The sequence below is a fragment of a genome, unplaced genomic scaffold (genome assembly GCF_019419815.1).
Source record: "Pyrus x bretschneideri cultivar Hongxiangsu unplaced genomic scaffold, Pyrus_bretschneideri_v1 Contig1, whole genome shotgun sequence".
Taxonomy (NCBI): domain Eukaryota; kingdom Viridiplantae; phylum Streptophyta; class Magnoliopsida; order Rosales; family Rosaceae; genus Pyrus; species Pyrus x bretschneideri.
The window spans coordinates 8,382,543-8,395,370 of NW_025999390.1; the positions used below are offsets into that span (position 1 = coordinate 8,382,543).

General features: G+C 35.5%; 1 protein-coding gene across 2 annotated transcripts; it reads left to right on the top strand.

Annotated features, from left to right (window-relative positions):
- The first annotated feature begins 1,306 nt into the window (after positions 1-1,306).
- On the top strand, positions 1,307-9,460 carry LOC103967938 (cyclin-dependent kinase E-1). 2 transcript variants are annotated; one of them, XM_048583530.1, is made up of 16 exons: positions 1,308-1,647; positions 1,854-1,964; positions 2,073-2,176; positions 2,276-2,318; positions 2,438-2,536; positions 4,000-4,069; positions 4,306-4,400; positions 4,509-4,542; positions 4,623-4,707; positions 4,919-4,996; positions 6,293-6,340; positions 6,550-6,582; positions 6,816-6,921; positions 7,776-7,982; positions 8,079-8,202; positions 9,028-9,460. In XM_048583530.1, exons 1-15 carry the CDS (start codon positions 1,360-1,362, stop codon positions 8,145-8,147), a joined length of 1,470 nt encoding a protein of 489 aa, XP_048439487.1. In that variant the 5' UTR covers positions 1,308-1,359; the 3' UTR covers positions 8,148-8,202; positions 9,028-9,460. The 2 variants fall into 2 exon arrangements, with proteins under 2 accessions (XP_048439493.1, XP_048439487.1); XM_048583536.1 differs by lacking the exon at positions 1,854-1,964 and having other exon boundaries at positions 1,307-1,647; positions 2,013-2,176.
- Positions 9,461-12,828: the final 3,368 nt, after the last annotated feature.

Below are 12,828 nucleotides of genomic sequence, written 5' to 3' on the forward strand. Positions count from 1 at the left end.
ACTTTTAAAATAATTGAAAGCCGCTTTTAGAGAAAATGTTTTTGGATTTCAAAAGTACTTTAAGTGCTTTCTGCAAGAAGTACCAATTATATGCTTCTTCCAGAAATCATTTAAGTGTTTTTTCAGGATTTACTTGCATTTTTACTAAGGATTGGTTCTAAAAATATTTTCATCAAAAACGCTTTCAATCATTTTAAAAGCACATGTATATGTCACATCACATTTTTTTTATAATTAAATTTAAGGCTTAATTATAATAAGTATTTATGAATCTTATCCCTAATTTAATTTCAGTCGCAACTTTCTATTAGTTTCTTTAGCGCTTGAACTCAACAATGTGTTGTATTATTGGTCATTTTCACTCAGGTTGTCTATACTTTTATTAAATTTAAAGGTATTTTAAGAACTTTTAAGACAAATTTGTGAAAAGTAAAAATGTAGAACAAACCAATATTTGTAAAATATAGTTAACCCAAAATATAACATATAGAAGAGTGGCTTGGGTTGCACCTCTCATTTTGTTTGGATCTTTTACCTTATTTTTTGTTTGTTTATTGGGTTTCTTTTAAGCCTTGTATTATTGTACTAGTTTTTTAATATATTGGATTTTTTTTTTAGTACATCGATATTTTTACATTAAAGGAGAAAAAGTTCGGCAAAGCCACATAAGGGACAGCCGGAGAAGGATTCTCTTCTCTCTTTTTTTTCCATTCCCTTCCTATTTGAATGGTTACGGTTAAGCCACGTCAACATTTTATATTAATTTTTTTTATAGAAAGAAAAAGACAAAATAGAGAGTAAGAGGAGGGGATGAAAAGATAAGGAGAGAGAATTCTAGTTTATGGGCAGCTTAATTTGGTATCAAATTATCCATCTACGAGATTCGAACTTGAGACCTCTAGTTTTTTAATATATTGAAAGTTTTTTATTTTTATTTTTTAGTACATCGATATTTTTATACTAAAGAGAGTCAGAGTTAAGCAAAGCCACACAATAGGTAGCCTAATTTAGTATCGAATTTACCATCCACAAGATTCAAATATGAAACCTCTCACTTAAGTAAAGATGAATATCACCAGAGTATAGTATTGATTGAGATATTGAAAGTTGTATTGATAAAAAAAAAAAAAAAAAAAAAAGGAGCGGAAGAAAATCGAAGAAAAGACTAAAGCTGTGGGTCCCGCCGAAATCAAAGACTGGAAAAATTAGATCAAATCCCAAATAATAATAATAATAATTTGGAAAGGGCGGCGGCCGGGAGGGGGAAGGAGGTAGAGAGCACAGAAAGAGATATTTGCCTATCTTCTCTACTACTGCACGTACAGATTCAGGTGAAGTGGCAGTGGAAGTCCAACCAGCATGGGTGACGGCAGCGCAAGCGGCAACAGAGACCATAACAACAATCACAACCACCACAACAACCACAGCCATGGCCACGGCCACAACCACGGCGGTGGTTATAGTAACAAGCCGGAGTGGCTGCAACAGTACGATCTGATAGGGAAGATCGGGGAGGGCACGTACGGCCTGGTGTTCCTCGTGAGGATCAAGTCTCCTTCCAACCGCGGAAAGTCCATCGCCATCAAGAAATTCAAGCAGTCCAAGGACGGCGATGGCGTCTCCCCCACCGCCATCCGCGAAATCATGGTCTTCTTCTTCCCTTTTTTTCCCTTCAATTTATTTACTTTTGAATTGCAGACCCTAACGTTCGAAATTTCGTTTGGGAATTTTGTTCAAACATTAAGAAAAATGATTGAGAGTTTTTTCCTTTCCTAATTTTTCCTGGTTTCCCATGAATATTACTTTTAAAAGAAAATAAATTTGAAAAATGGTGATGTTTTTGGATTGTTCAGTTGCTGCGGGAAATATCGCACGAGAATGTGGTGAAGCTTGTGAATGTTCACATCAATCACACAGACATGTCCCTCTATCTGGCTTTCGATTACGCAGAACATGACCTTTATGTGAGTATCTGATGTTTTCTCCTTTTCTTCTTTCGTTCATTTGAAATGGGATTCTCGAGTTCCGCTGATCGAAGAAAATGTGGTGGGTTGCGTTCATTTGCTTCACAGGAAATCATTAGACATCACAGAGACAAAGTTAATCAAGCTATCAGTCATTACACTATTAAGACATTGCTCTGGCAGCTGCTCAATGGACTCAATTATCTCCATAGGTATGGCTTTGTTTGTTTGACATTTGCCGCTGCTGATGTTTCGTTCTGTTGCTGTATCTACATTATTGTTTGACTACTTGTGTGCAACCTTCCTTGCAGTAATTGGATCATTCATCGTGATTTAAAGCCATCTAATATCTTGGTATGATTTGCATAACCTTTCCACTCTCTTCTTGATGCAACTTTGTTTGACTTTGTGTTGCTTACAAAGGGTGAACAATCATAAATTTTTGCTACGTTTACTCGATTTTTTGTTCATAGGTTATGGGCGATGCAGAGGAACAAGGAGTTGTGAAAATTGCGGATTTTGGACTTGCAAGGATATATCAAGCTCCTTTGAAGTCGTTGTCTGACAATGGGGTAAGGAGGCATGTTTGTATCACATAACTGCATTGTCAATGTCTGCAGTACCGTGAATTATAGTTTATACATTCCCTAACTGTATTAAACTTTTGGTTTTTAGTGGTTTATGTATCAGCATCCCCTTTTATTCCCTTTTTATTCTCCTTTTCTTCATTTTTTTTGTTTGTTTTTGTTTTGGTTTAAGAAACACTCCTGTTTGTTACCATTGGCAGTAATGCATTCATATCTTCACAACTACCATAACTTCCACAAGGAAAGCAATTTCTATTCCATGTGGAATTTTTTAAAGGTTGGCATCCACTTGCTGTGGAAGTATGTGATCCTGTATGTATTCATTATATGTGATAAAGTGGGATAGAAAAACGTATGTGACTGAGCTTTTAGTTTCCATAAAAGGCTGCTTTGGTTGGGGCAATAATTGGGTTATCTCAATATGATTATATTAGTTACCACTGTCTACAAACTCGCCTTGAGGTGTGGGTCGAGTGAGGTACAGAAAATCACCTTAGGTGTACTGTCCTTAGCGAAAGCCAGTAAAAATGCATGCCTTGATGACAAGTCGGCGAGAGGCGCATACCATCTTCCATGAGGTGGCTCAAGGTGTTGGCTGAAAGAAGAGATGAACTCCCCCACAAGAAATAAGTGAAACTGTATCGTCCTGCAGTTGGGGGTCTTCCTTTGCTGAATCACCGTGCTTCATTTTGCTTCGTTTTGGGTTTTCTGGTCTTGGGCTTGTGGTGTTTTAGTATAAGAATTAAAAGATGTGGTCCCATGTAGCGACTGGCAAAGTAATGTTACGTATGTGTGCAGCACACTTCCACTTGAAGATAATTTTAGTTATGAAAAAATTTCTGTGTGATTCATAACTAAACTTTTGAGACCCGAATATCAAAATTGAAAGACTACTAATACTATAAAGCAAGATGCTTAACTTGTAATTTTACTCTTTCTATGAGAAGAGTTGAACAAAAGTGTAACAGTAGAATACAGCGAGGGTATCTATATCATATATAAAACTTATACATACATACTTACAGATTATTTTTATTAATTAAAATGATTGATTCAGAAAGCTAATGCCTAAATGCCACAAGGCTTACACCTTGCCCTTTAAATTATTATTAGAGACAGAGTGATGCACCTGAGAGTGGGGTGAATTGCAAGGATTTTCAAAGTCACTGAGCATTCAGTGGTTGAATTGAAGATGATCTGTTTGTTGATCTTTTTACCATTATATGTTTTTCTGTAATTTGCTTCTCATTTTTTTTCCATTATTGGTTTGTTAGATCTTTTAAATTTTTGGAGCTTCTTTTTCCTGTTACATCTACTGTACTTGGTCAATGCCCTTTTCTTATTGTTTTGAGTAATTAAACCTTTTTGCAGCCCCTAATTGATTGCTATTTTCCATTTGCATTGAAACAATAATTCAGACTCTAACCCGTTAGATATATTACTTGCAGGTTGTGGTAACCATTTGGTACCGTGCGCCGGAGTTGCTCCTTGGGGCTAAGCACTACACAAGTGCTGTTGGTATCCTCCTACACCAAGTTATTTATCCTATTTGTATTAAGTTCATGTGGTTAACATGTGATTACAACCATGAGCGCACATTCGTAGATTACCTAAATGCTAAATAGTTTCTAAAGGCCTGCCTCTTTGTTGTTTGAATATTTTTATTTTCAGTTGATGTAATTATGTTCTCTGGTGTATTGAATTATATGAGCAGATTAATTTTAAAGACAATGTTTTCTTAATATGAAATTTAGATATGTGGGCTGTTGGATGCATCTTTGCCGAGCTTTTGACTTTGAAGCCATTATTTCAAGGTGCAGAAGTCAAAGCTATACCAAATCCTTTTCAGGTTGTGAAACGTTGAATGTATTTACATTTTTGTACACTTTTATTACCAGTACTGTTTTAAGTTTTGTAATTGTATCACATCTTCTAATAATAGAGTTCACATGTGCAGCTTGATCAACTTGACAAGATATTCAAGGTCTTAGGTAATATGTTTTACCTTTTAGGCCATTTATCTTTTATAAGTTCCATGGAGCTACCTTACAGTCAACAATTATCACATCAGGTCACCCGACACTAGAAAAGTGGCCAGCACTTGCAAACCTTCCACACTGGCAACAAGATGTGCAACATATTCAAAGCCATAAATAGTAAGCGTTCTCATATCTAATGCATGTAAAACTTGTTTAGTTAAACATATAAAAAAGAATATAAACCTTGTGCCAGGAATCTGAAGAAATTATTTTTGTCTAATTTGTCATTCTCTAGTAACTCCCATGTTCGGCTTCATTTTTTTTTTTTTTTCTCCCTTTCCTTGATCAAACTAACCAGTTCTTTTTTCCTGCTGTATGCTTTCGACAGTGATAATACTGCATTGCATAGTGTAGTTCACCTCTCTCCAAAAAGTCCTGCATATGACCTCCTATCTAGGATGCTCGAGTAAGTGGTGCCTTTTAAGTTTACAAGAATCTCATTTTGTTATTGTTGAGCACATGGAGAGGATGAGACTCATAACTGTACCCAAAAAATTGTAATTCTCATTTTACCAATTTTTCTAGTTTTTTTCTAATTTTGTAGGATTCTAATTACAAAGTACAGAAAGTTATTCTTACAAATTTGGAGTGATGATACATCATGAATTGTTTTAATAAGATTTATGAATTGAGTGCCCTATTAATTGCTAATAGAGTATTGTCATACGGAATCCTTGAACATGGTCTCTTGACTGTAGAAGTGTAGATATTTGCTGATAATTCAAGATTCAAGGATTAGATATGAGTACAATATAGTTAGAGGCCTAAAATGAATGATTTCTGTGGACTATAGTAAGGTTCTTAATCCCTATCTTTTCATCCAAGTTTCAGAGAAAGGTTCTCTCTCTCTCCACTCCAGAGAGTAGTTTCTTCTGATTACAACAGCAGATAAAGTATTTTAAGACCTTGACTGGATTGTCTTTACTACCATGCAAGTACCAGGATAAATGACAATTAGAAGGGTACTAAAGGAACATTCTCTTCCTTGGGATTTCACTGACCAATTATATAACAGTTTGAGGCTGATCGATCATGTTAGTCCCCATATTTTCCTTGTTTGGCTGGTGACTTGGAATTGGATTTTTCGATGAGATGGCTAGTTTGTACTTTAGTAAATCATTTGAAGGAACTGTTAGCAACTATAGATGTATAATGGAGATGATGGATGTAAGATGAGGATACCATGTCTACTGTTGTTCGGTTTTTCACATTGGTGAATCAGTGGTGAACTGGTTTGGACATGCTTTTTTGTTCACAAGTTGTAAACCAGAAGCTACAAGTAAATTCAGATATTTCAAGCTAATTTGTATATGAATTATGAATAGCAGTTAAAGGTGTCAATTTGGATCTACAAATTTAAACGCCAATTCTTGGTATTGGTTGCCTTTCTTGTCCATGTGCTTGCTAATTTTTGTACTAATTTTTTGTCAAGATTCGGGAAGGTCGGAGCTTCTGACTCAAAATAAATTTTTATTTGATTTGTTTTTGTCTCTTCATGTCTATCATACAATGCCGAAATTTTGATAAAATTTACAGTTGTTTGACTTAAAAAAGTGTTGAACTATAACTTACAATATGTTTCTGTAGTAATTAGTTACAGTGGCATATAATTTGTAAGGTTTTGCAGGTTGATCTTGCATTACTTTTTTCTTAATGAAGATAAATTAATTGTCTGTTTCTTTCCCCAAACAACTGTGTGCAGATATGATCCTCGAAAGCGTATAACAGCTGCACAAGCATTAGAGCATGAGTAAAGCTTCTTGGTTTTTTTATCTCTCATATTATGCTTATTATTCTTCCTCCATCCTTCCCTTTCCCTCACCCTCATGATCACCTGTGAATGAATTATTTTTACAAATTAATTAATACAGGATTCAGGATTTTAATATTCTTAAATAAAAATTGTTATACGCAAAAATATAATTGCTTTCTAAAAATATTCATATTTTTTGCTTTCAGGTATTTTCGTATTGAGCCTCTACCAGGTCGCAAGTAAGGTTTTCTTCTTCATTAACTTTTACTTCCCCTGTTGGACTTGGGCCTTTTCTGTTGTGATATGCCCAACCGTTTTGAGCTTCTTTATTTTCCAATATGTTGACCACCTTTTCATGAATACCACCTAAAAGTTTGAAAAAGAAAAGACTCTAATGGAGATACTAGATGCTATTGTAAGCATATAGTGCGCCCATATATCTTATATTGACAGGTATATTATTAATGATCAGTGCTTTGGTGCCTACCCAAGGAGAGAAAGTAGTGAATTATCCTACTCGTCCGGTAGACACAACCACAGATTTTGAAGGGACAACTAGCATTCAACCTTCACAACCGGTATGTTTCATGGTTTTACAACTAAATGAGTAGACTTCTGTTCCAAAGCTGCAGCTGTTTAAATGAAGTGCTAACCATGGTTTGTACAAAATTTAGTTGGAATTTTAGAAATAGCAGTGAAAGCCAGAGTAAAGAAACATAATGGAGCACTACTCAATTGTGTACTCTACTGTTTCAGGGGTTATACGTATACTTTAAAAGAATACATTCTTGAAAACATTATAATCACAAATTTTGATTTGTGTTACATGTTGGATGTAGAACAGGAAATCACGATAGTGTTGCTATTATTAGATAAATATTGTTCACTGAGTTGAATTCGTCCACACGTTTAGTTTTGTAAGAAGCATCATCTTTTATGATACTGTTGAGGGGAGATGCTTTTAGTTTAGTTCAAGGTCCGTCTGTCAGAACCTGGAATCCCCTTCCACCCTTTTTTGCATTTTCTTCTCTTTCAGTTCCTGGTTGATTATCATAATTTTATTGCTCAGTGAAACTGGTCATATCCATTGTTGCAAGATGTATCAATGTGGTTGGACATGTATCAATACTAATGACATTAATTTTGTTTCCATCTTGATATACTCATTATGAATAATTGTATCACATCTGGTTTCCTCCTCTTTAATTGTTAATCAGAGGACACAGAATTAATTTACGTTAGAATTTATTCAACTATTTATATGCTTTATATCCCATAGAACAAGTTCATCTCTGAGTGATTTCCTACATAGAAGAATGTTAAGGTATGAAAATAACTTGTTTGCATATAGTAAACGTAGGAAGTCTTAACATCTCAATCTTTGTTCACTATGGTATGTGTGCATTGCTCATCGTACAATTATCTGGACCAGGTATCGTCTGGAAATGCAGTATCTGGAAACATGTCAGGTGCTCATGTGGGGAGATCCGTACCCAGGCCTATGGTTAACATGCAACGAATGCAGCCTCAGGGCATGGCTGCTTATAATCTTGCATCTCAAGCAGGGATCGGTGGTGCAATGAATCCTGGTGGCATGCCAATGCAGCGTGGTGTAGCACAGGCCCATCACCAACAACAGGTATATTGTGATGAGTATAGATTGTTTTGACCTTTAGAATAATTCTTTCTCTTAATTCATGCTGGTTTTATATTTTATTTTATTTTTCAAATACAGTTGAGAAGGAAAGATAATGGAATGGGGATGCCGGGATACCCTCCACAGCAGAAATCCAGACGTTTCTGAGGAATACTGCACGTATTGTACTTTAATTGCCATGGATGATCTGAAATTCATGAAGGTTAGTTTTTTTATTGAAGCTTTGCTTCATAGGCTCCTAGTACTTTAAAACTGTTCTTTATCTCTTCATCATTAAAAATGAAAAGAAGGTAAACTCCTTTGACTTTTCCTACTGGTCTTACTGACGAGGGGTTGAGATTTCAAACTCTCATCTTCCGCTGCCTGTCCCAAGAATCACTAGTTTTCCTAAATAGTTCAGAATCCTGTAAACTAAAAGGGGGAGAATCTATTACAATCTATCAACCATAACCAATAATCTTATCACTATCGTTTTTATTTATTGGACTGCATTTTTGTTAGTCTTCTCACTGTTGCATACAAATAAGGCTTTGTTGTTTTGAAGATAAAGAAATATACTTTTTAAGCTTTGTCTTGAGGGATTTCTGAACTGGAAGTCTGGAACTCATACTAGCGTACATTTTCCGTTAGCAAAACACTGCAAGTTCCATCTTTTCATCCCCACAAGCTCCTCTTGTTATCAATAATTCTCTTGGTACCTTTGATGTCCCTCTGCATCTGAGGCTCTGTTGGATTTATTAGTATGAGGCTTACCTTTCTACCGGCTCCGTTAGCCAACTGGTCTTATTGACCCATAACATACATTATCTGCTCGAATGGACCTGTACCCATCACCACTTCCTTAAGTATACCTGTTTTATTTGACCATCTTTTAATCGAGAATACTAAATCATGTGCATGATGCTTTGTGAAAAAGGTTGATGCACAAGCTTGATTCGTGAAGAAACTTGCAGCCTAACTTGTTTTATTCTATCTTCAAATTCCTTCATTCTTTCTTATCTTACCCATGCATTTCATGTTTTTCCAGGTCTAAATATTGAGGACACAAAATTTCTTGTTATTCTGTCAGAGGTAGAATGCTGTAGAGGAAATTCGGTTATTCTTAAAATGCTGGTCGGTGCAGTGGGACGAAGATTTCAGTTACCGCAGTCTTAACTGGTGCTCCTGTAGGTCACAACGTGCACACTTGCAAATTGTGACTCGATTTCTGTAAAAATTAGCTGTTAAGCCAGAAAAACAGTAATTTGACAAGTTGTATGAAGGCCGCATCGATGAGCTTTAAGTACTTGATCATCCATTCCTCACTAACAGAGAAAACAGGGGAAGGAAGGATGGTAGGGGATTAGAAAGAAACGCATTTGTTTGGATGAGATCCCCACCAACTTTTAACTGGGACTCTCACACTCCGTTACGTATGTATGTGTATAATATTTCTTGTAATTTATGTTTCAATTAGTCAACTTTTAATTCACAAATAGGCATTGGGTTGCACTTGCATGTGATCGTTTGAACAGCGGACCTCAAATTGATTCACCAGCACCAGCAGCCTATCCAAAAGAAAGTGGTAGTTGGTGCCGTAACCCTTTTTAAACACCTCCGACTTCCGGCTTCCGCCCGCCCTCAATCCCCTTTTCACAGCACCAACTACGGCGATGGTTTCACTCATCCGTCCCGTTCTCCCGCCGTCCCTCCTAACGAAGTATCACTGTGAATGCAAAATGCCACACTAGCCATCAAAGTGCAATTGTGAATGCAAAATGGTTTCACTAATCGTCTTTTGGAGATGATCTAAATAGGCTCTGGCTGAATGCTCTATAGTTATGCGAGTACTTTGATCCGACTTATGTTAAATCTTTATTAGCTTTTGTTGACTATGGAGGTTATGGAAGTTTAGTAATTGAATGCTACTTGAACACACAAAGCCGACGCACTTGCTAACATCATAAAATTGCGCAGTATGGAAAGTGACATACCTCCTTGTAAGTCCTTGCAAGGTTTGCTTCTTCTTTGATGTGGGACTTTATTCTAACATATGGATAAGATAAATTGGGTGACGTGAAACACTTGTGGGCCAATTTGTTTCTTTACTATAAAAGAAGTTGAAATTCCACTATAAAACTAATTGACAATATATAGAGTAACTCAACTTCTTATGAATCTTTCAAGGTTTATGATGCGGTACTTTGTATTTCACATAGACTATTCAGGATAATGCTTTCCTCGCTCCTAGTATGTAGGAACATCCTTCTCTTTGCCATCATCATCTAAATATCATTTTGGAAAGAAAAAAAAACATTCGAACTTGAGACCATTTAGTCATCTATATTAATTTGTTGAACAAGTCGATAGTTATGATAGAAAATAGTATTTTCTTGATGAACCGTCAATTTCCTCGATTCATTTGGATGACTAAGCGGTCTTCAAATCAAATGATTTTCTACATTGATGATTTTTAGTTTAAACACTGCATCAAACGTTTGACTTTGTTAATTAAAATTATTTGATGGATAGATTAGTACAATTCGACTAATATGTGCATCAGATAGTACTATACAGACTATTTTAGCACGTCAAACTGTAGTCATCCGCGGAGCCACTAAGGGACCAGAGTGGTTTCGAGCCCGTCCTGATCACTATGTAAGAAATTTCCAACAGCCTCAAGCCTGTTATTGCAGAACTGTGAGACATGAGGAAGAAGATGAATTTTCCACGAGAAGAAGTTGAGTCAAACGATGTCATGTCATATTTTTCTAACTATTTTGTTTGTTTTGCCCTTGTAGTTTAGTGAAACTCAAGGATAGGTTTTCAAAATTGACTTTAATATTATTTCTAATGCAACCTAATCAACCTCCTCTTTGCCCTCATTTTCTGTCAACAGTTGGAACTAGATTTCTTTGTATTTTCTTTCTATGATTTCAAATTTATTACTCGGTACGTTGCTCTCTACCTCCCACTTAATTGTATTATACATTTCTTTTGATTTTCTCTATTAAATTTAATGGGTCTTTTAGTTTTATGAACATTACTTCAATTGCTCATGCTATGTTTCAAAAAAAATTTCTTAATATATATATGAAAAGATCCTCGCTCACAAAAAATTCTGACTCTACCACTAACTATAATGACTATTATAATAAGTCAAACTCAAGTAGTCAATACAATTCCATGTACTAATTCACGTTGCGCTTGCAATTAACCGTACTACGAGGCAACGCGTGTGGATTTTCCGTGCATTCGGTGGCTAATACGGCAATGCATGGAATGCAATCCATTGAATATGGAAAAAAGGTCAAACTTAACTGTATTACAGTCCATTAAATTTAAGAAACATTAATAAAAAGGGTTTGAAAACTTTAAGTTTTAACCATAAGGACAAAATAAAGGATAAAGTAAATAGTACCATGATTGATTTTTTAATGTAAAAATGTGGTTTTTCGTTAAAATGAACAGTACCGAGAACTTTTCGTTAAAGTTCCTTAAATTTAATGACAATTGCAATAATATAAGCAATCCAGTTGCATCACAGTTGTACTTGATATATATACATATATGTGTGTGTGTGTGGGGGGGGGGGGAGGATCATATCACATCGAACTTTACGATTCAACCTATTTGTCTATTTAATTATCAATATAAAATTTTATTATTTTTTATATAACAAAGTATTCGTTAATTTCTTTGAACTCAATTAAATTTCTTAAATATTTTCGATTTGGCTAGTATTTTGCAAAAATGATATATGAGGTGCAATTTGAAAAATAGACATTCGGATTGTTAAAGTTCTTATCGTAAAACAGGGGCCCCGGGAACTTGTTTCTTGTTTGTGAAGGCGCCCACAGGAAATAGCTAGTAGTTTACGTTTCAGTTTCAGCGCATGCCGATGCATTGCATTTTGCATATATGGCTGGCTATCCGAGTCTCTGAGCTTCTCGTTTGCCGCACTGAACTGAATTATTCTTTATTGGCTTTCTTTGAAGCAAAGGGACAAAGACCGCCAATCCACAAATATCTTTCCCTTCATTTAATGTTGACTGTTCAATCTTTTCTCATATGGTACCGAGAAGTGTAAGTAGGTTTCTATCCTTTTCAAAGGACCAAGGATTTTATTCTCTCTAGTTTACATTTTCTGATTGTTTGTTTCAGGAATTTCATCCATCTATCTCAAGAGACGCAGGCGCAATTATATTGGCATGTCAATATATACTCGAGCTCCTAAATTCGAATCACATTCCTCACTATTTAAATTGATTTTATTGATGCACAACATCGGATCAATGTGTATAGTAGTGAAGTGATCTTCACAATGATGCTTTGTCAAGGATAGACGTACGAAGTGACCTACAAGGAAGATAGAGTGAGTATCGAAGGGCACCGTGTGCTACCAATCTTAGAGACTTCGATATTGTTTACGATGAAAAAGATAACTGATAAACCCTTCCCGTCCCAGATTTGGGAAGAAACAAGAAATATCGATGAGTTGTAATTAATACAAGGCAACCTAATTCTTTTTATCCCATCTCATTGTTCTGGCATGTATGTATGTATGAATAAAATCAACCAGACTTGGGAATCTGGGTTTTGTCCATTTGTATGATAAACCAGACCTGGGAATCTGGGTTTTGTCCACCAGACCTGGGAATCTGGGTTTTGTCCATTTGTATAATAAACCAGACCTGGGAGTCTGGGTTTTGTCCATTTGTATAATAAACCAGACCTGGGATTTATTAGTTTTCCTTTTATATAAACACTAACTAATATGTATTATATTCATTTACTTTTATTTTATCTTTATTAATAAAACTCAAAATTTTTAAGTTTTTTTATTAAT